Source organism: Furipterus horrens, unplaced genomic scaffold (genome assembly GCF_987537825.1).
Source record: "Furipterus horrens unplaced genomic scaffold, mFurHor1.1.pri manual_scaffold_13, whole genome shotgun sequence".
NCBI lineage: Eukaryota > Metazoa > Chordata > Mammalia > Chiroptera > Furipteridae > Furipterus > Furipterus horrens.
The window spans coordinates 42772056-42791914 of NW_028327183.1; the positions used below are offsets into that span (position 1 = coordinate 42772056).

Here is a 19859-nt window from a genome sequence, read left to right on the forward strand (position 1 = left end):
TTAGGGGTGAACTCCTACTCATCTTTCAAAACCCTGTTCAAAAGGCCCCTTCCCAGGGATGACTTCCTGAACTTCCTCCCGTGGAGGCGGCTTAGGGGCCTTCTCTTACCATGCTACATGACTCCATCAAAGCCCACTTTCTTCTGGACCGGGTCTGCTCTTTGCCCAAATCTGCCTCCCCCGAGACTGGGAGTTCCTGGGGGCCATGCCTGGGTCTGACTCATCTCTGTCCCCAGCTGGTCCAGAGCTAGTACTCAGTAAACAACTGTTGAATGACGAACCCTCTGTAGAGATGGAGAATTCGCACCCAAGGCCTTCTTCCCTCCCCCGCCCCTGCACGTGCCCAGGCTGTGCCGGCGCCGGGCAGCCGGGCCTCACCGGAGCTCCTGCTGAGCGTTGGTCGAGTCCAGCGTATCTTCCAGCTCGCCCTGCAGGGCCTCCAGCTCCTCGCCTAGGTCCCGCCGCTGCTTCTCTGCCTTGGCCCTGGCCGCACGCTCGGCCTCCAGGTCTTCCTGGGCCTCGGCCAGTCCTACCTGCGCCTCCCGAAGGGATTTGAGCAGCTGGGCCTGTGACCCGCCCTCCTCCTCTACCCTGGGGGCAGACAGGACCTTGGAGTTAGTTACAGAGGCAGGCAAGGGGCAGGGAAGGCCTCCTCTTCTGGGGGCGAAGAGGCCAGATGTGGCCTCTTTGGGGGGACCTGTGCTGGGTTCACACACAGCTCTGCCCCTGGGCATGTGCCTCCAGGATTCAGAGCCTCAATTTCTGAGCTGTAAAAGTGGAGCAACACTAACTAATCCCAGGGACACTTGCTAAGTAAGACCCTGCCATGTGCAAGCCCTTTGCTCTATGGTAACGCTTATGCCAGACGAGGAAACCGAGGCGCAGAGCAGGGAAAGCATGTGCCCATGGCACACGGTCAGCAAGTGGCAGAGCTGATCCTGGAGACCCGCCCCATAACCTCTATAGAACACAGCCTCTTGCAAAGAGAAGTGGAATGGAGGGGCAGCTCTGACGGGGGGTTGCGCTGACAGGGGTTTGTATCCGCTGCTGGGTCACCTGCCTGGCAAGTGACAACCTCTCTAAACAGCAGGCTCCTGGTCTGTGAGAGGCATGAACACCCTACTTCACGGGCTGCCGTGAGAATGGCAATAAAATTAATAAGAATGCTGTATGATCCCCCTTATCGAGAATAGGAAAGTCTGCCCTGACTGGTGTGGCTTAGTTGGGCATCATCCTGCAAAGGTTGCTGGTTCAATTCCCAGTCAGGGCACATGCCTGGGTTGCAGGTTCCTTCCCCGATCGTGGGAGAGGCAACCGATCAATGTTTCTCTCTCACATCAATGTTTCTCTCCCACTCTGCCTCCCTCCCTTCTCCTCTCTCTAAAAATAAAGTCTATTAAAAATATAACAAGAACAAAACAATAAAGTAATGAAAAGTGGTAACAGACACACCCAGCAGTTACTGAGGGCTCAGGGTGTGCCAAGCATTTTATGAGCACCTTCTTATTTAATTCCTACATTAACCCCCACTTTATAGAGGAAGAAACTGAAGCTACAGTGGTGATGTCATTTGGGTGAGGTCACATGACCAGAAAGGGGAGGAGCCAGGATTTGAACCCAGAAGTCAGACTCAGGGTGCGTGTCCTTACACACACACACACACACTCTCCCTGGACCAGCAGTTCTAAGAAGCACATTTTTCCTACAGTCAAGGGTGTCTCGGTTTGCATAAAGTGCCGTGGATCAAAAGCATTTGAAAAGCCCAGCACCACATCTAGGACATGGGAGGTGTTCAATAATCATGAATGTGTCATTATAATGATTCTGGTGCCTAAGATGGTCTGACTGCTTCTCAAGTCACGCTGAACCTGGGCTGCTCGGTGAGGGGAGGCTGAGCAGGGGAGGGAGAAATCCCATTTTCTTGCCCCAGTTCTGAACCCAGAACCATGCAAGTTACTAGACACCAGGGCCTAGTTTCATCGTTCCCTTAAGCAGGTGGGCTTGGAGCTCTCGTCAAGGCCAGTTCACACAGGGGACACTGAGGCTCAGAGAGGGGGTGGCGGGTGCACAGCCAGTGAGCGGCCCCGCCCCCGGGAGGGCCTCGCTGGGGTGAGCCCCCGTGCTGGCAGGCCAGGTGCAGTGCTCCGTACCCCGCCGACCTCCCACCCCGACCCCGCACCTGGCCAGGGCGGCCTGCAGCTCCTCCTCCTTGCGGCCCAGCTGGGCCCGCAGCTCCTCCACGCGCTGCTGCTGTTCCACCATCTGCTCCTGCAGCTCGGAGCTCTCCCCGTCCAGCCGCCGCTTCAGCTTCTCCAGCTCCTGGCGGCCCTTCTCCTCCTTCCGTAGGCGGTCTGGAAACGGGAGTGGGGGCCATGCACACGGGCGCCACACCCACATGCCCCACGCCTGGCAGCTCCCGCGGAGACCCACGGCCCGGCACTTGCCAGGTGTCAGACTCGGCTCAGCATCTCCCTCCTCTTTCCAGCTTCCCGGCCAGACCCTCAGACAGTGCCCCCTTCTCCTCGCCCCCAAGGACGGCCTCTGCTCCTGCTTACTGCCTCTCTGCCCTGCCCTCTCCTCCCTGTCTTCCCGGCCACCGGCCTCCGGCGCTTGATCCCTTCTGCTTCTGCTTCTGAGTCCATAGCAAAAGACAGAGAGGCAGAGGGACCAAAAAAGCATCTGAAGCAGTGAGTGGGACAGTCAGAGAGAGGGAGAGACCCAAGACAAGGAAATGGCACCGAGAGAAAGAAACAACGTAAGAGCTAAGAGGACACCCACTGTCTCAAGCCTTCTTACCCCCATTTAGCAGATACGACCACTGAGGCTCCGTGTGGCACCAGAGGCTGGCCCCAGGGGTCCCCAGGGAGCATGCACAGCCCCCCCACGGCTGCCCACTGCGGGAGGGCACTCACCCTCCATGTCTGCCATCGTGGCCTCATATTTCAGTCGGAGCTTATTGAGGCTCTTGATCTTCTCCTCCTCCTCGGCGGCCTGGGACGAGAACTCGGCCAGACGCTCCTCCAGCAACTTCCGCTCCTGAGGGCCGTGGGAGGTGGGGCCGTCAGGGGCAGCCCTTGCCTGACCCCCATCTCAGGCATCGTTCTCTTTGGGGTGTCTGCTTGTCTCCATTCCCTCCGATCCTCCTGCCCCCAATCCCTTCCTCCCTTCCGTTCTAGTCTAGGGTCTGTACACCCATCCCAGCCCGCCCGGTCATGCCTGTTAACTGCGGTGCAGACTCGCGTTATTGGAAATACAGCACCACTCACTGACCACCAACCCCGGATGAGCCCAGAGGGTGATTCTAATCATTTGCTCTTGTAAACGACACTGCAACCCACGCCTGCGGCATCGTGTGTGAGTGCTGGACCCTCGCTGCTGCCCCAAGTGTGGCTCGTGGACCGGCAGCGTCAGCCTCAAATGGGAGCTTGTTGGAGAAGCCGGGTCTCGGTCGCACACCGGGCCTGCTGCACAGGCTCCCCAGGTGCACGGGTCTGTGCTCGTGAGCGTTTGCGAGGCACCAGCCCAGAGCAGTGCTTTCCAAACTGAGAGCAGTTTTAGAAATCCATGCAGTGGGTCAGCACGACCCTTAAAAAGAAGGAAATGGGCCCTGGCTGGTGCGGCTCAGTGGACTGAGCTCTGGCCTGCAAACCAAAGGATCACCGGTTCGATTCCCAGTCAGGGCACATGCCTGGGTTGTGGGCCAGGTCCCCGGTTGGGGGTGTGCGAGGGGCAACCACACATTGATGTTTCTCTCCCTCTCTTTCCCCCCTCCTGTCCCCTCTTTCTATAAATAAATAAATAAATAAATAAATAAATAAATAAATTAAATAAATAAAATCTTTTCTTTTTAAAGAAGGAAATGGAACAGAGTACGATAGAATAGCCACAGCACCACAGGAAGGTTCCAGAAAACTCCTGTGCATCCTTGAGCTCTGCTCAGGCATGGGTCCTCCAGAAAGCCTGAGGCCACCCTGACCACCCCCAGAAGAGATCAGGCCACCCCTCTCCACAGTTTTCTGTTCTTTCCTGCCACAGTAATTATAACTAAGTCACACAGTGTGATTATGCTTATTTCCTGTGGTGACTCATGTAGCATCCCTTTCCCCTGGGAGGGCATGGGTGGCTTTCGTCCCCTGTGCCGAACGCAGCCCTGGCCGTGGTTGGTTCGAGACGGCGGCAGGCCCTTCACCATGCCCTCATACTGGGGTGGAGTCTAATTCCCTGCCTCCGAATCCGTGACTGCTTTAAGCTTGGTGGTCTGCACAGCACGGTCTGCAGGGCAAACCCAGGCCGCTGCCTGTTTCTACAGGTAAAGTTTTATGGGGACACAGCCATGCCTGTCTGATTGTGAACAGTCTGGAGCTGCTCTCAGCCACGATGGCAGAATTGAGCAGCCGTGACAGCCACGGAGTGGCCTGCAGATGTTCACTGTCTGGCCTTCCAGAGCAAATGTTCGCCAACACCTGATGGACAGAATTCAATGGAGGTGATGCTGACTGCTTCTGCTTCCCTGCCCTGGGGCCCTGAGCAGCTGTGCCAGGCATCCAGGCTCTCTCATGGGGAGACAGGCCACACAGAGGGGCACGGAGACACCAGACACCCAGCCCCGGCCACCTGAGAGGTGACCGCCTGAGAGGGCCACAGGCCGAGCTGCAGAACGACGGGATAGAATGAAACGGTGGCTGTTTGCAGCTGTGCGGCTCTGGGGTGTCTTGTGATAGAGTGACAGGTAACGACACACAGTCACACAGTCATTGCTCAGTCAGCACCTTCTTGAGTGACCATGTGACAGAGGGAGACAAGGAGAGAGACAGGGATCAAGGGAAACACAGCCCAGACTGCGAGGGACACAGACCCTGTGGCAGGGTGAACTGGGGGCAGACAGGCAGAGGGACCCACACACCCACCAACATGCCCACGCCCCCTGCCCGGGGGGTCACGGTCACTGACCTTGCCCAGCTTGGCGTTCTGGTCTTCCAGGAGCAGCAGATCTTCCTCAAATTTCTTCAGCTTTGCCTCCGTCGTCACCTTCTCCAGCTGAAGCTTCTGCCGGGCAGCCTCCTCTGCCTCGAGGTGAGACTCCAGCTCCTGCCATGGGGAGGAGGGCGAGTGAGGCCCCAGGGCTGGGGCCGGGGTGTGATGGGGAGGATGGGGTGGAGGTGACGGTCCACGGACCCCTGGGGCTCGGGACTCAGATGGGTCCACACTCTGGGCAAGGCTGGGGAGGATAAAACCCTTTCTGGTCTTTCTGTTCCACTCACCAGCTCAACAGGCATTGACTGAGTGCCTAGTGTGTGCCAGGCACTGTTCTAGGCACCGAGGACAAACACTGTTGTCCTTGTGGAAACTACATTCTCGTGCGTGCGTGAAGATTTAGATCAACATAAACATGATAAATAAACATGTCATGTAGGTGGGCACTGTCCCCTATGGCATGTGGAGACTTAGGTGTGAACCCAGAAATTACGATTCAACATTATGAGCTGCCTTGACATCTGGTAAAATTGGGGGGAACTATAGCATCCTGGCCATAAGCCCTCCTACCCGCTCTGCTCCATGGACAAGGTCCCCGAGCCAAGGAGCCCTCTGTACCGCAGGGACCAGGCACCGTGCCTGCCTGTCCCTGCAGAGGGGAAGTCAGTGGCTTGCCATTGGGAATGAGTCAAACCAACCATCGCATCTTCCTGCAGGAACCAGGGTCACCTCCCCTTCTTGTCACTACGAAGCCTGCCTCCCACAGCCACAGTTGTTCACACTATTCCTGAGTGCGCCCCCCGGCGGCTCCCTGGGGCATGGTATCTGCTTCATTCTGCTTGTGAGTATTCGTGACCCGTAAACTGCTGTCTATCTCATCTGCCCAGGGTCGGGTGCGGTGTGTCAGGCTGTCTCCGTAACTGAAGGGGAGGATCCCATCCTCCCCCACCAGCTAAAGAGGAGGCAACGAAAACATCCCAGAGCTCCTGAAATGTGGGCAGTGTGAATGAGCAATTACGTGTCCTGCTTTATTTTATTTTATTTATTTTAAATTTCAAATAAGACATCCAGTTAATCTGTGGGATACTTTTAAGTATGTTTGGAACAACTTGGGTATGTAAATCGACTTTTTCAACAGAAGTTATGAAATATAAGAATTGCCAAATGGAAACTCAGCCTCTAAATTGAGATGAGTCTTAAATGTAAAATATACACCAGATTTTGAAGGGCAACCCCGCTAGAGCAGCCTGCCTGTGAATGCAGCAGCACAGAGGCAAATGGAGCCAGGAGATGGGGAGAGGCAGAGTACTGAGGAAGTCACTTCAGCACCTGGATCCAGCCATGCCTGAAGCTTACACATTCTGGAGTCTCCCATTCTTTGAACCAAAAAAGTGTTCTTTCTGCTTAACCCACTTTGAGCTGTTCTCTGCAAATTCATGGCCAAAAGCAACATTGTTTGGAGAAAAGCAAAGGTAGGCAGGGTAGACAGAAGGGAGGGGGCGGTGGCCCATGGGTTCAGGGGGACCAGACCTGTATATGTTGCTGCAGCCTCTTCTTCTCGTTCTGCAGCTGGCGGCTGCACTCCTCCTCCTCACCCACGCGGGCCTCCAGCTCCGACACCACCAGCTCCAGCTCCTGCTTGCGGGCTGCCAGCCGCCCCCTGGTCTCCTCGGCCTCAGCGCACAGCTCTGTCTCTGCTCGAAGTTGCTCTGCCAGGCGAGCACGCTCCTCTTCCAGCTGGGGGTGGGGTGGGAGGGCAGCGGTTAGCAGGCGGTGCTCCCAGTCAGTGGACACCAGGTCCCTCCTGTCCCCTGACTTGCTTGGCTCTTTGAGGTACAGCCCTGGAACCCATTCCTCCGCCAGGTCCCCATCTCAGGATGACCCCACATTCCCCTGGTCACCGAGTCAGAGCCCTGGGTGCCGCCCTGTCCCTCACTACTCCGTCAGTCCCCGGCCCTGTCCTTCTTTCCCCGACTCCCTCTGCCTTGTCCCCTCCTCTCTGTCCTCATAGCCCCAACATGCTCAGGCCTGTTCTCCCCCAATGGACACTCTCCGCAGCCTCAGGGCCTCCAGTCTCCCCCTCTCCAGTCCACCCTACAGACATTCCCAGAGAGGCCTTTCCACCATCTTACATTTCATTTAACACTCCTACGCCCGCCCAGCAATTTAACCAAAGGACATGATTTAGGAAAAGCAAACGGAAAAATTCTCAGTGAGAAGCCGACCACCTGTATACCCTAACCCTGCTACAGAGCTGTTCCCGTGCTCGGCCCCATCCTGGAGCCCTACGCCTGGAGCATCTTGGCTTGGCAGGAACCAGCCCCGTACCCAAGACCCTGGCTACACCCCAGGGTCCTGCCTCCTGCACACCACGGCTCAGTCACACCAGAGTTTCAACTCCTATTCGGCCCCAGTGCACCTTGGGTCTGACCTATCCTACCCCTTCTCGCCATAGCCCTGCCCGGGGAACCTGGGACTCGGCCGGAAGCCCCGCCCCTTATAATTTGGCTCCACCCCAGCCCCGCCCCACCCTCAGCCCCGCCCCCTTACCTGTGTCAAGCGGCTCTTGAGCTCGCCCACCTCGCGGGCGCTCTGTTGCTGGAGCTCCTGCACTTTCTGCAGCTCCTGAGCCCGCGCCTGCAGCACCTCATCCTGCCGTGTCACCTGCAGCAGTGGCTTCACCTAGGGGCAGGTCAAGGTGGTGAAATGGCTGGGAGGCGGCTGGGCCCAGGAGCTAAGCGTTCACACTGAGCATACGGCCGGTTTCCTGGGTCCCAAAGAATGCGGGATAACCGACCTCACTCTTCGGGCCCTTTCGGTGCAGAAAAGGGTTAGCTCAGCTGGCCTGGGCTGCCCAAACCCTGCTCATTCCAAAGAAAGGACGGGCCCTTGCCTGGGTCCTAGAGGCAGCCGCTAAGCCCTTTGAATATCTGCCTGATGGATGACTTGGTTTATCTGAGGGATGGTATCAGCTGACCTCTGGAGGGGCTGGAGACCGAGTAACAGAGGTCATCCACACGGGGCTCAGCCACCCCTATGTGACAGATCCAATGACAACCCTGGACACTGAGGCTTGGGTGAGGCTCCCCAGCAGGCAGCATCCCATATGTGTGGTCACACGTCATGCCTGGAAGGTTAGGAGCTGTCTACATGACGCCACTGGAAGAGACACACGGAAGCTTGCGTGGGCCCCTGAACTCTGGCCTGTGTGCCTTTTCTCTTTACTGATTTTAATCTGTGTCCTTTCACCGTAATAAACTGCAACCATGAGTATAACAGTGTTTCTGATTTCTGTGAGGCCTTCCCGTGGATCGTTGACTCTGAAGGGGTCTTCTGGATCCAGCTGCACCTGAAGCTGTCCTACTTCTTTTTTCCATGTTGGTTGAAATGGGATATTTGGGTCACTTGCTACCTAAAGAATCCCGATGAACAAAGGTCTGGCTGATTGGTCCCATTTTACAGATGCAGCAAACTGAGGCCCAAACGGAGGAGGTCACTTGCCCCAGCAGACCTGCCCACAAGGCCCCCACCTCCTTGCTGCTCAGGCGGCCTCACCTTGATGAACAGCCGCCACCACTGCCAGTGTCGCAGCTTGAGGTAAGCCGCACAGTTCCGCTGCATCACCCTGAGCGCGCTCTGCTGCTGCTGCCGCTTCTGGAAGGCCCTGGGCGGGGAGACGGGCACGTGGGAGAGTGGGCGCTCAGCCCCCCAGGCCCTGCCCCCTTAGCAACAGAGAGCTCCCTTCACTGCGTCAACTGTTATTAAGTGCCTACTGTGCTCAAGCACCGTTCTACTCCTGGTAAATCTTGTGGACAGTTCATCAGTTCTGCGCCCTCGACCCTCTCGGCCTTGACCCTCCTCAGCCCCGCAGCCTCACCTTCACCACCTGCACCCTCACCTAGCCCCTTCCCCAGGCCCCCAGCCTCCAGAGCGGTCTTTCTCCACCCACTCCTGAGGCTCCCTAGCACCCCAAGCAAGGCCCCCGCCCCTCAGCCTTGTATTTGGGGGTCTTTTATCTGCTGATCCTTCCTCCGGGCCAGTTCCAAGAAGGAGATGCTCCTGCAAACTTCCTGCATTCCTGCAGCCCAGAGAGTCTTTCCCACCCTGCTTGGCCCCCCTGGGCATCAAGTGTGACCTGGGGGGCGCCCTGTTCTGCGGGGCCTCCTGATGCACTTGTACGGCCCCCATCAAAGCACATCTTGCCCCAGACTATGTTGCTTTGTGCCTCTGTTGTCTCCCCCTCCAGACTGAAGTCCCTCGAGGGACTGGCCAGTAGGGTGACCACCCCGACCTAGTGGACTTGGGGCTTTCTCTGTTAGCACTGAAAATCATGCATCCTGGGAAACCTGCAGTCCCAGGCAAACAGGGAGGGTTGGTCCCCCTGTGACAGAGTCTAGCTCTGCGAGTCTCTAGTGTCGCCTTGCACTGGGCCTAGCTCACAGGGGCCCCAGGGGCCTTAGAGCCAAGAGGCGTGGGCACCTGGTGGTTCCCTCCCTTTGCCTCTCAGCCTTTCTACTATTTTGGAGGCCTTGACATCTGGGGCCATCTGGGGCCATCTGGTCAACCCCTCCCTGCATGTGCGCCCCCCTCCTTAGTCAGCGGGACCCCAGAAGACAGTGTGGTGCCTCACTTGCGAGCCAGGAATCCCCGGGCAGCTGCTTGGAAAGACACGATGATGTCTGTGACCTTCAGGTCCCGCTCCTCTTCCAGCTGGGCCAGGACCCCCGCCCGGAAGAAAATCTTACTCTGTCCCACACGGTAGAGGTTGGGATCCAGTTCTAGGGCCTGGATCTGTGAGGGATCGGGGATGATAAGAAGAAGGGACTGTGAGAGGGGAGGTCCCAGCCCCTCTCCTCCCTCCTGGGGTTGTGCGTGCGCGCACACACACATGCGCACACACACGCGCGCACATACACACACACTTACCATCTTCTCACAGGCCTGCTTCCCGTCCATAAAGCCCTTGGGGATGGCATTGGGTGTCAGGATCTCATACCTTCAGGGGACGGGCAGGGGTGGGGAGTCGAGAGTTACAGCAAACTGTCACCATGGCCGGACACTGGGCTCAGAGTGACAGCTAGCAATAACCAATGACAATAACGAGAACAGTAAGAAAAGTGGACGTTCGACCTCAGCCACACCCTGAGCTAAGAGCACTAGCACCACCGCCGCCAACTTCGATAATAGCAGACCCGGCTCCGTGGATACCTACCTCATGCTGACTATGAGCGTTTATTACCTCGCCACCACTTTTCACTGAGACAGAAAATAACGGAGGGTCTCAGAATGGGCATGTAAGAATAACAAAAACAGCAGCTGAGCTCTGACCAGGCAGCTCAGTTGGTTAGAGTAGCATCGTGATACATCAAGGTTGCAGGTTCAATCCCCGGTCAGGGCACATGCAAGAAGCATCAATAAGTGGAAGAACAACTCAATGTTTCTCTCTTTCTCTTTCTCCCTTCCTCTCTCTCTTTAAAAATCAATTTAAAAAATGTTTTTAAACAGCAGTTGATGTTTTGAATCTCTTATGGGTCAGGCCCTGGGCTGCTCTACATCAATTTCTTTCCAATTTCTGAGTGAAACTCAGAATGTCAAAACAACAACAACATTTTATAGCCCTAGCTAGTGTGGCTCACTGGATTGATAGCTGGCCTGCGCGCCAAAAGGTCGCCAGTCTGATTCTCTGTTGGGGCACCTGCCTGCGTTGCAGGTCCCAGTAGGGGGCATGCAACTGATGGATGTCTCTCACACATTTAGATGTTCCTCTCCTTCTTTCTCCCTGCCCCCCCCATCTAAAATAAATGAATAAATAAAAAAAATCTTTAAAAAATACATTTTATAAACATATACATGGTCTGTCCTCAGAGCCTTGCTCCTGCTGTGCCCTCTCCCCAGATTTCAATATTTCCTATAAAATAATGTATATTATCTATACCATTTATAAACACATATATGCACATTTATATGTCATATATAATATACATTTTTAAGACTGGTGTTTGAGAATGTGTGTGTATGTGTGTGTGTGTGTGTGTATCAGGGTTTCTCAATCACCAGGGGTCTTGTTAAAATACAGATCCTAGTTCAGTAAGCCTGGGCGGGGTCTGAAATTTGCATATTGACCAGCTGCTGGCTGCTGGTGTTGCTGCTCCGGGGACCACACTTTGAGTAGCAAACTACAGACCTGTACTGTCCAGTACAGCAGCTCCCGGCCATGTGTGATTGCCAAGCCCTTGTAATGTCATCTGGGCAACGGAACTGAATTTTTAAAAACATGTTTATTGATTTTCCTTTTTTTTTTTCTTTTTGGAGAGAACCATCAATATGTGGTTGCCTCTCATGCACCCCCAACTGAGTACCTGGCCCACAACCCAGGCATGTGCCCTGACTGGGAATCGAGCCGGCAGCCTTTGGTTCACAGGCCAGCGCTCAATTCACTGAGTCACATGAGCTAGGGCTGTTTATTGATTTTAGAGGAAGAGGAAGGGGGACAGGGAGAGGGAGAGAGAGAAATATTGATTGGTTGCCTCCTATAGCGCCCTGATTGGGGATGAAACCCACAACCTTTTGGTGTACGGGACAACACTCCAACCAACTGAGCCACACCAGACGATACTCCAACCAACTGAGCCACACCGGCAAGAGCTGAACTGGATTTGTAACTGTATTTACTTTTCACTAACTGAACTTTAAATGTAAAAACTGAAGCAGTGTAAAATATGTTTTTCTTTAACACAACTTCATTGTCTTGATAGGACTATAATTCACTTTGACCAATGGAAATATAGTGTAAGGCACGCCACATTTCTAAGACTTGGTAGGAAAAAAAGTATGCACAATGTCTCACCACTAATTTTTATACTGATTACATGTTCAATTTACCCCATATCTTAGATGTAGTGAGTTAAATAAAATATGTTGTCGACATTAATTTTGCCTACCTCTTTTTACTTTAAAAAATATGGCTATTACAAAAATTTTAATTGTATACAGGTCTAATGTTCTATTTCTAATGGACAGCATTGATATATACAGCTTGTGTGAAGCGTAATTTTTATTGTAATATTTACCATATTATTTGCTTTCTTTTTTTTCTAAGTTGATATTTTCTATTCTAGCCTATTCCACTGCAATTTTTTTTAAGAAATGCCAATTGCAACACGTTGATCGCAATATGATGCTCCCTGCCCTTTCTCTCCGGGAGCGCACGAGCGGGTGACTGCTGGCCCGCATCACAGAGGGGAAGACTGAGCCTCAGCAAACCTCAGGAACTTGCCCGCTGTCCCGGCTCAGAAGTAGCAGCGAGAGGCTTTGGATGCAGGTAGGGTGTCTTCCAGACCCGAGCCCCGCGCCGCCCCTGACCCCGCTCACCGCTGCCGGAACTCCTGGAAGAGGATGCGGTTGGGGAAGCCTTGGCGACAGATGCGGATGCCCTCCAGGACGCCGTTACAGCGCAGCTGATCCAGCACCAGCCGCGGCTCCAGCTTCCCGGCCTGTGGGCGGTGGAACGGACACGCAGGGTCAGCGGCGCCCGCATGGGGGCGCCACTCGCGGGACGACAGCCGTCCGGGGAAACCACGTGGAACGGCCGTTTTCGCAGGTCAGCCCTGGTTGGCCATTGCGTATGGTTCCACCTATAATTTACTGAGCACCTACTACGTGCCAGGCAGAAATCCCTGCCCTGGGGAACTTCGCAGTCCAGTGGGAGAGACTGACAGCAAATCAGGCGGAGAAGTGACTAATAAATGAAAGAAAGAAATAACGGTAAGTGCGCAGTAGAACAGAACAGGAGCGGGAAGCGCTGACTTAGCGCAGAGGATGGTCGGTCAAGGTGTGTGGTGTGAACAAAGCCCATAAATCACTATTTTTGGTAAGAATGGCAAAAATGGTAAACAGTACACGAATTTAAATGATACATTCCAAGAGAGACCTTTTGCCTTGCCCATGTCCCCAGAGCAGTCAACACAATCCCTCGTTTCCTATGGAACCTTCTAGATTAGTTGTCCCCAACCCCGGCTAAACTCTAGGGCCCATGGGAAGCTTAAAACAATTAAGACAACAAAAACCACCCCCATACACACACACAAAACCCCACACCCAATGCTCCTGCCCTAGCCTAGGGCAGAATTGGAACCGCTGGGTGGTGGGATTTAACTCAGGAAAACCACCGGGCTGGATCTTTTTCTACAGCCATTTAGGCATATTATTTTATATCCATGCATCCATCAAACACTTACCGAATATCCATCACATGCCACGCACTGCTCTAGGTTTTGGGGACTGAGCAGTGAAAAAGGAGATAAAAGCACCTAACTTCAGGTTGTTCGTGTTCTGGCAAAAGGGAGTTTCTGTTTGTCTGTGACTATATAATACTCCCCTGTCCCGGCAATAAGGCTTCAATGTTGTGGGAGGGAGCCATGCCTTCCCCTCTGATCTCAGTCCAGAGTGACCGGGTGGAATCTCATCCTGGCTCCATGCATGGTCATGTGACCTAGGTCTGGCCAATCAGAGTAACCAGTTCGGAGGTGGGCACAGAGCCATCCTGGGCCAATGAGAGCCTGCCCTGGGACTTTTGTTGGGGCTGTGAGGCAAGAGATGCCCTTTTCCCTAGGGCTGCTGAACTGGGAGATAGAAGGCTGGACCCACTGGGGGCTGCCTTGCCACCCTGAGGGTGCTGAGAGAGAAAGAGACCCACAGAGAGGTTCCTTCAAAGTGAAGGCAACACACAGAAAAGCAGTGTCAAGCAAAGGAAAAAGGTTCCTGATGCCACCAGTTGAGCACCTGGATCCAGCTGTATCTGAACCCAACAGTGGAATTGTCAATTACGTGAATCTACACATTCTCACTTTCGCTTAGGCTGCCTTAGCTGGCACTCTCTCACCACCGAAAGAGCCCGCAGGAATTAGCTGAAAACAGCTGGAAATTGGACATAATAAATAAGACGGTCTCATAAGAACTTCCTTCCTTTTTTCCCACTCTCTCCCTCCATCCCACTCTTTGACAAGATATTTGGCAGGCTTGAGTGGGTAAGCACTCAGCAAGGCCAGGAGATTGATTTCATAAAAGGGGACCAATAAAACAGGTAAATATGTACTATATTATAAGATCGAGGTCTCCCCTGTGGCTAAAAAAAAGTTACGAATTTGTACAGGGGAAAGAATTACAATGAACTCTATGGCATTGGACTGCAACTTGACATAGTGTGAACGCATGGTTTGCAAAGTATAAAGATAGTTATAAAAATAAATACAGAAGTAAACATGTGTATACATTTATGTGTGTGCATGTGTAAACCTATGTGTGTGCTTGTATATACATTTGTGTATAAAAACATAGCTCTGCTTACTGAGAGGTCCTGGGAGTGCCACCCTGATAGCCCTGAGCACACCCAGCACCCAGATCTTAGACTCTAAGCACCATTCTCCACCAGAAAGAACCAGGGCTTCTTGGAGAAGTGGATGTCTATGGATGTCATATTTTATCAACTGTAAGTCCCATCAATAGTGAGACACTTCTATTTTATATGTCACCGAGAAAGCAAAACTCCTGTCAATTAAACTCTGACAAGCTATTGATTATAAGCCATATCCCAAGTTCAGAAATGCTAAAGTGTCAGAAATACATGTGTCTTAGATTTGATAAAATATGGTGTTTGTAGACCTGAGAAAGAGACACACACATACAGAGATCCACCAACCCAATAACTACAGCTATTTTCCAAGGACAGTGTAAGCCTCAAGCACCCTAACTTCGTGCTCTCATTTTCCTCTCATGTTGACCCTTCTCTACGAGGCCCATTCTTTGATTTTCCCCACAAAAATACTTTTCAGTGCCCTGGGAGGCCAGAGATGGTCTCCCCAAACCTGCATGACATCCCCAGTCCCAGTGGCCTTCTTTCTATCCCTTGTGCCTTCCATGCTCTAACCTACCACAGGACCTTTGCACAAACTATTCTCTGCTCAGAATACCATGTATGCTTCAGAGCTCAGTTGCCACCTCCTCCAGGGGTCCTTCCCTGACTTCACTGAGCAGATAAAACCTTACGTGGTACTTACCACTCCTACAAATTCAACCAGTCATTCATTTTGGGTGATTAGTTGAACATATGTGTTCTGTATTAGACTGTGAGGATAGGGGTTGGCTGTGCTTCTATCTAATATATCCCTAGTACCTGGCACTTAGTAGGTGCTCAATAAAATGTAAGTCCAATGAACAAATAAATTTTCCTAACAGAGCACTCATTTGGGGAGAGAGGCAAGTCCCTCGGGGTCACACATCTGGTCAGCGGTGAGCTGGGCCCAGATGTGGCTCCAGCCAAGTCCAGCTGCCAGAGCTCCCTTTCCCCGGCCCAGGTCACTCACCCTCTTCTCATGGTTGGGGACGATACAGCGGACGAAGCTGGGGTTGGTATTGCTGAGTGTGGCCATGAGGCGGCTCAGGGACTCCTTGTAGAGCTGCCCCACTGTCCGGAACATGCCCCGGCGGGGGCGACCACCCGGTGGGCCGTCCCCGAGGCTGCTCACTTGCTCCAGCCCCACGATGCCCTCCACTGCGTGAAGAGGAAATCAGATGAAGGGTGAGAAGGGACTCAGTGGTCAGTTTGGAGGGGCTGAGTTGGCCAAAGGTTAAGGGCTTTACTATTTACAGGGCTTGGCATCTTATATATAAAGTGCCTCCCACAGCCTGGTAAGGTAGGTAGTACCAGCCCCATTGTACTGGGGGGCAAACTGAGGCTCAGAAAAGTGGAAGGCAGCGCCCAAAGCCTCACAGCTTAGAAACTGCAGATGCAGGATTTAAACCCAGGCAGGGTGAGTCCTCTCGAAGGCTGATCGCTGACCCCTCTCCTCCTCAAGGACATGATCTCCGTTCTCCTTACCGACAGGTGAAGACAACAATAGCAAATGCTGACTTAGCGCGCAGTCTCTGCCCGGCCCTGTTCAAAGCACTTACGTACTCTGGCTGATTTAAAAGCCTGTGAGAGTCGCTCCCATTTTACAGATGAGGAAACCGAGGCACAGAGAAGGAAAAGGGTAATCACAAGCACAGCTGCATTTGTAGGAACATGAAACAGAGTCACATTAAGAATGTAATAGAGCGCTGGCTGGTGTGGCTCAGTGGATTGAGCGCCAGCCCATGAACCAAAGGGTCTGTGGTTCGATTCCCAGTCAGGGCACGTGCCTGGGTTGTGGGCCAGGTCCCCAGTTGGGGGTGCAGAAGAGGCAACCGCACATTGATGTTTCTCTCCCTCTCTTTCTCCTCCCTTCCCCTCACTCTAGAAATAAATAAATTATGTTTTAAAAAATGTAATAGTCTCTGCCATGGCTGGGTGGCTCAATTGTTTGGATTGCAGTCCATGCACCAAAAGGTTGCAGGTTTGATCCCCATCTGGGGTGCGTACGGAAGACAATCAATCAATGTTTCACTCTCACATTGATGTTTCTCTTTCTCTCTCTCTTCCTCTTGTTCTAAAATCCATAAATATGTTCTCAGGTGAGGATTTTTAAAACTGCAATAGGGTCTGGCTTTTATGTGCAATCTGTGAAATAAGGCAATCTGCCTTCACAGTAAGCTTTTTTCTAGAATTCGATGACCAAATCATGCCGGGTTTCTCAGGATCCTACAGCTGGGGCTGAATCTGATGTCCCCAGTGATGAGGGTCATCATGGGTCAACCAGGTCATCTGCACTTAGGCAGGACCTGGTGTATGGTGGGGGCTCAGATATAGCATTTTCCTCCCCAGGTTTCATCTCCCTCCCACCACCATCCTTACAGTTATTATCAAAATGATAACTGCCATTTATTACGCTCTTATAGAACAGGTAAGAGCTGAGGCTCTGGGACTCAAAATCCTGGGTTCAAATCTCAGCTCTGCCACTTAGTGGCTGTGTGATCTTGGATTGGCGACTTAACCTCTCTGTGCTTCAGTTTCCTCAACTGTGTAAGGGGGGTACTAGTACCAACACCTGCCTCAGTGGGTCATACAGAGGATTCTACGTGTTAATGATCATAAAAGGGCTTCGCACAATGCAAGGCACATAGTAAGTGCTCAATAAATGCCAGCTGGTAGTAGCCCCATTGTACTTTGGCATGCAGTTTAGTTAGAAGAGTCTAGTTAGCACTGAGTCTGGAAACTGCTGGGAGAGCTGGCAAGGAGGAAGAAGAAGCATGAGAGACCTCCTCATGGAGAAAAGAGGGGACGGGTGTTCAAAACCAGGTTCCCGGTCCAACAGGCCCGCCCGCCTCGTCTGGCAAATCTCACCCATCGATGCACAGTAGCACCCACCCCCTGGTGGAGAAATGGCAGAGCTGCGCCTCCCTGGAGATCCCGGGGACGACGGTGGGAAGGAGCCAAGGAAAGAGAACTGCTGGAAGCCCCCATGTTCTGGGGAATGAGGACAGATGTGGGGAGAGGACAGATGCGGGGAGATGCAAAAGATGGGGGATGCAAAGGGAGCAGTATGAGAAGAGGGACAGGAGGTGGCAGGAAGGAAAAAAAGAGGAGGGTTATTAGTCAACAGCACGGGCCAGAGCAGGAGGGAGAGCCTGAATACTGGCCATAAACATCTAAAACCAGGGAGACTGTCCTGTTCATCTTTGTGCCTACCCACTGAGGGCATCAATGTCAGCTGAAGGGACAAATGTCCTCCATGAGCCTTAGTACCAGAGGGAAAAGGTCTCTCTCCCTCGAGGTTGAGTCTGTATGTCCTATTAGGTATCTTTTCCCCCTGACGGCCAGGAAGCTCGAGGACGACCTTGTGGCTTCTGCCCGGCATGTGGCGTTGGTCTCTCTGAGGCTTGTCCTCATCTGCCTTTTCCCCTGGGCTGCCAGGATGCTGGGCTTCCCGCTCTGGGCTCAGGGCAGCTGTCACAGGGACTGATGCAAAACTAGCCCCGACTCCCTACCCCTCTGTGGGACCTGCAGCGCCTCGAGTGTGGGCTCCTGCGTTCAGGAGGGCTGTGGGAGAAGGATCACTGTGCCACGTTCCAGTCTAGGACTCAAGAGGCTTTGCCGTTTCCACTCTCCCTCTTGGAATGCTTTGAGTCAGCCACATGCGGGGTGGGACGTGTGAGGGGTCACTGGGACATCATGTAAATGAAGCACAGATTCTAAACAAGCAGGGTGGGTGGGGGGACGTTCATTCGGAAGGAGAGCTTCTAGCAGAATCCGGTTTTGTTGCTAAACATCAAACACTGCTTTTCAATCCCTCCTGTGTAAACTCCATGAGACACAAATATCAGACTTTTCTTTCTTAAGTCAGCTCACAAGATCAAGGGACCCAATGCCCTTTCGCTCTGTGAGTTGGTTTTGGGAACCACTCATCTTGCTTATTTTGTTCTCTTGTCTAGTTGCATGGACTGGCACATCTACAACTATGCTTTTCACTCCCATCAAAGAGTAAGGCAAGCTCTGGCTGGTGTGGCTCAGTGGACTGAGCATCAGCCTGCAAACCAAAAGGTTGCAGGTTTGATTCCTGGTCAGGGCACGTGCCTGGGTTGCGGGCCAGGTCCCCAGTTGAGGGCGCACGAGAGGCAACCACACATTGGTGTTTCCCTCCCTTTCTTTCTCTCTCCCTTCTCCTCTCTCTGAAAAAAATAAAATAAAATCTTTACAAAAGATTAAGGTAAACTGACAGATTCTAGAAACCTGAAATCAGAAAAAAAACAAGATGTTGGTGCTTCCAGCTGTATAAAATCATCTCTCAAACCCCCTCTAAGGATAGGGGGCAGCTTGGAAAGTATGGGGTTCTACCACAAAGGCATTTGGCTTTTCTGCTTATGCCTCTTAGAAGTGTCATTCTGAAAAGACTGATGGGAAAAATTCACATGGGTCTTGTTGGAGCAAGACAACTCCAAAACTATATCTCAGTCCATTGTTTCTTTCTTCTTCCTGGGGGCCCTAAGGGGAACTTTGTGAGAGAGCAAAGAAAGAAAAGTCTGAAAGTTGGCCAACCTGATAAACAGCACCCTTCTGAGTTGTCTTGTCATTAATTCTTTTCCAGTCAAATCTCTTTTTAGGGGATCACATGCCACCTGCAAATAATGTTATCGCTTTCTTTGCAATGCTCACATGCTTATTTATTTTTCTGGTCTGATTGCATAGGCTAGTTTTGCCAAAGCAGTGTTTCACAGCAGTGCTGACAGTGGGCAGCCTTGTCTTGTTTAAGGAGGAGTGTTTTATTATTGAATACGATGCTGGCTTGAGATATCCATCAATCAGCACTAACTGGGAACACTAACTGGCTGGCCTGCAGAAGTGCTGCGTCAGAGCAGACAACTCAGCCCCCGAAACAAAGGTGCTCACACTGTGGGTTGGGAGCAGGGATGCCCAGAGCCCCAGGGACAGGGCCGGGGGAAAGCCAGTCCTCACCATCTTTCCAGATCTCCGCCGTTAACCGATCCGTGCTCTGGTGCAGCAGGGCGGCAACGTTGTCGTTCAGAGGGTCCATGTTTTTCATCAGCCACTCATTGGCCTTGTAGTCGACCTGAATGAAACCAGGCATTGGAGCGTGGTGAACTTGGAGGTTCACGGGCTCCCCTGATTTTCCAGCTCCAGGCTTCACCACGGGGGGAGGACATTGGTGCCACCTCGTGTCCATACCTTGAATTGCACCCTCCGCCCGCGGGACTCCTCTCCCTTTCCTTCCCTGCCCACCGCTGACCCCGTCCATCACCACTTTCTCCCTTCTTCATTCTACTCCAGACACCTTGGCTTCTCCACTGTCCCTCCTCACACGTGCAACCGCATTTCCACCTCAGGTTTTCCCCCCGAGCTGTCCCCGCCGCCGGGGATTCCCTCTCTGTGCGCTTTCCCACGGACGGCTGCTTGGGAGAATGCAGGGTTTTGCTTTGAGAGTTCCGCCGTCACGGCCTTGACCACAACCCCC

At 52.9% G+C, this 19859-nt stretch overlaps 1 protein-coding gene across 1 annotated transcript in view; it reads right to left on the reverse strand.

The window, feature by feature from the left end:
- LOC149994781 (myosin-14-like) overlaps positions 1-19859 on the reverse strand; it is a 40295-nt gene that overhangs the window by 15902 nt on the left and 4534 nt on the right. The window contains exons 6-17 of the mRNA XM_090259086.1: positions 19343-19457; positions 15336-15523; positions 12346-12467; positions 9901-9970; positions 9605-9765; positions 8530-8638; positions 7525-7656; positions 6505-6711; positions 4951-5088; positions 2913-3036; positions 2180-2351; positions 379-591 (exon numbers count right to left, since the gene is read on the reverse strand). Coding sequence (XP_090115212.1) covers positions 379-591; positions 2180-2351; positions 2913-3036; positions 4951-5088; positions 6505-6711; positions 7525-7656; positions 8530-8638; positions 9605-9765; positions 9901-9970; positions 12346-12467; positions 15336-15523; positions 19343-19457 — 1751 coding nt within the window. The remainder of the gene's footprint in view (positions 1-378; positions 592-2179; positions 2352-2912; positions 3037-4950; positions 5089-6504; positions 6712-7524; positions 7657-8529; positions 8639-9604; positions 9766-9900; positions 9971-12345; positions 12468-15335; positions 15524-19342; positions 19458-19859) is intronic.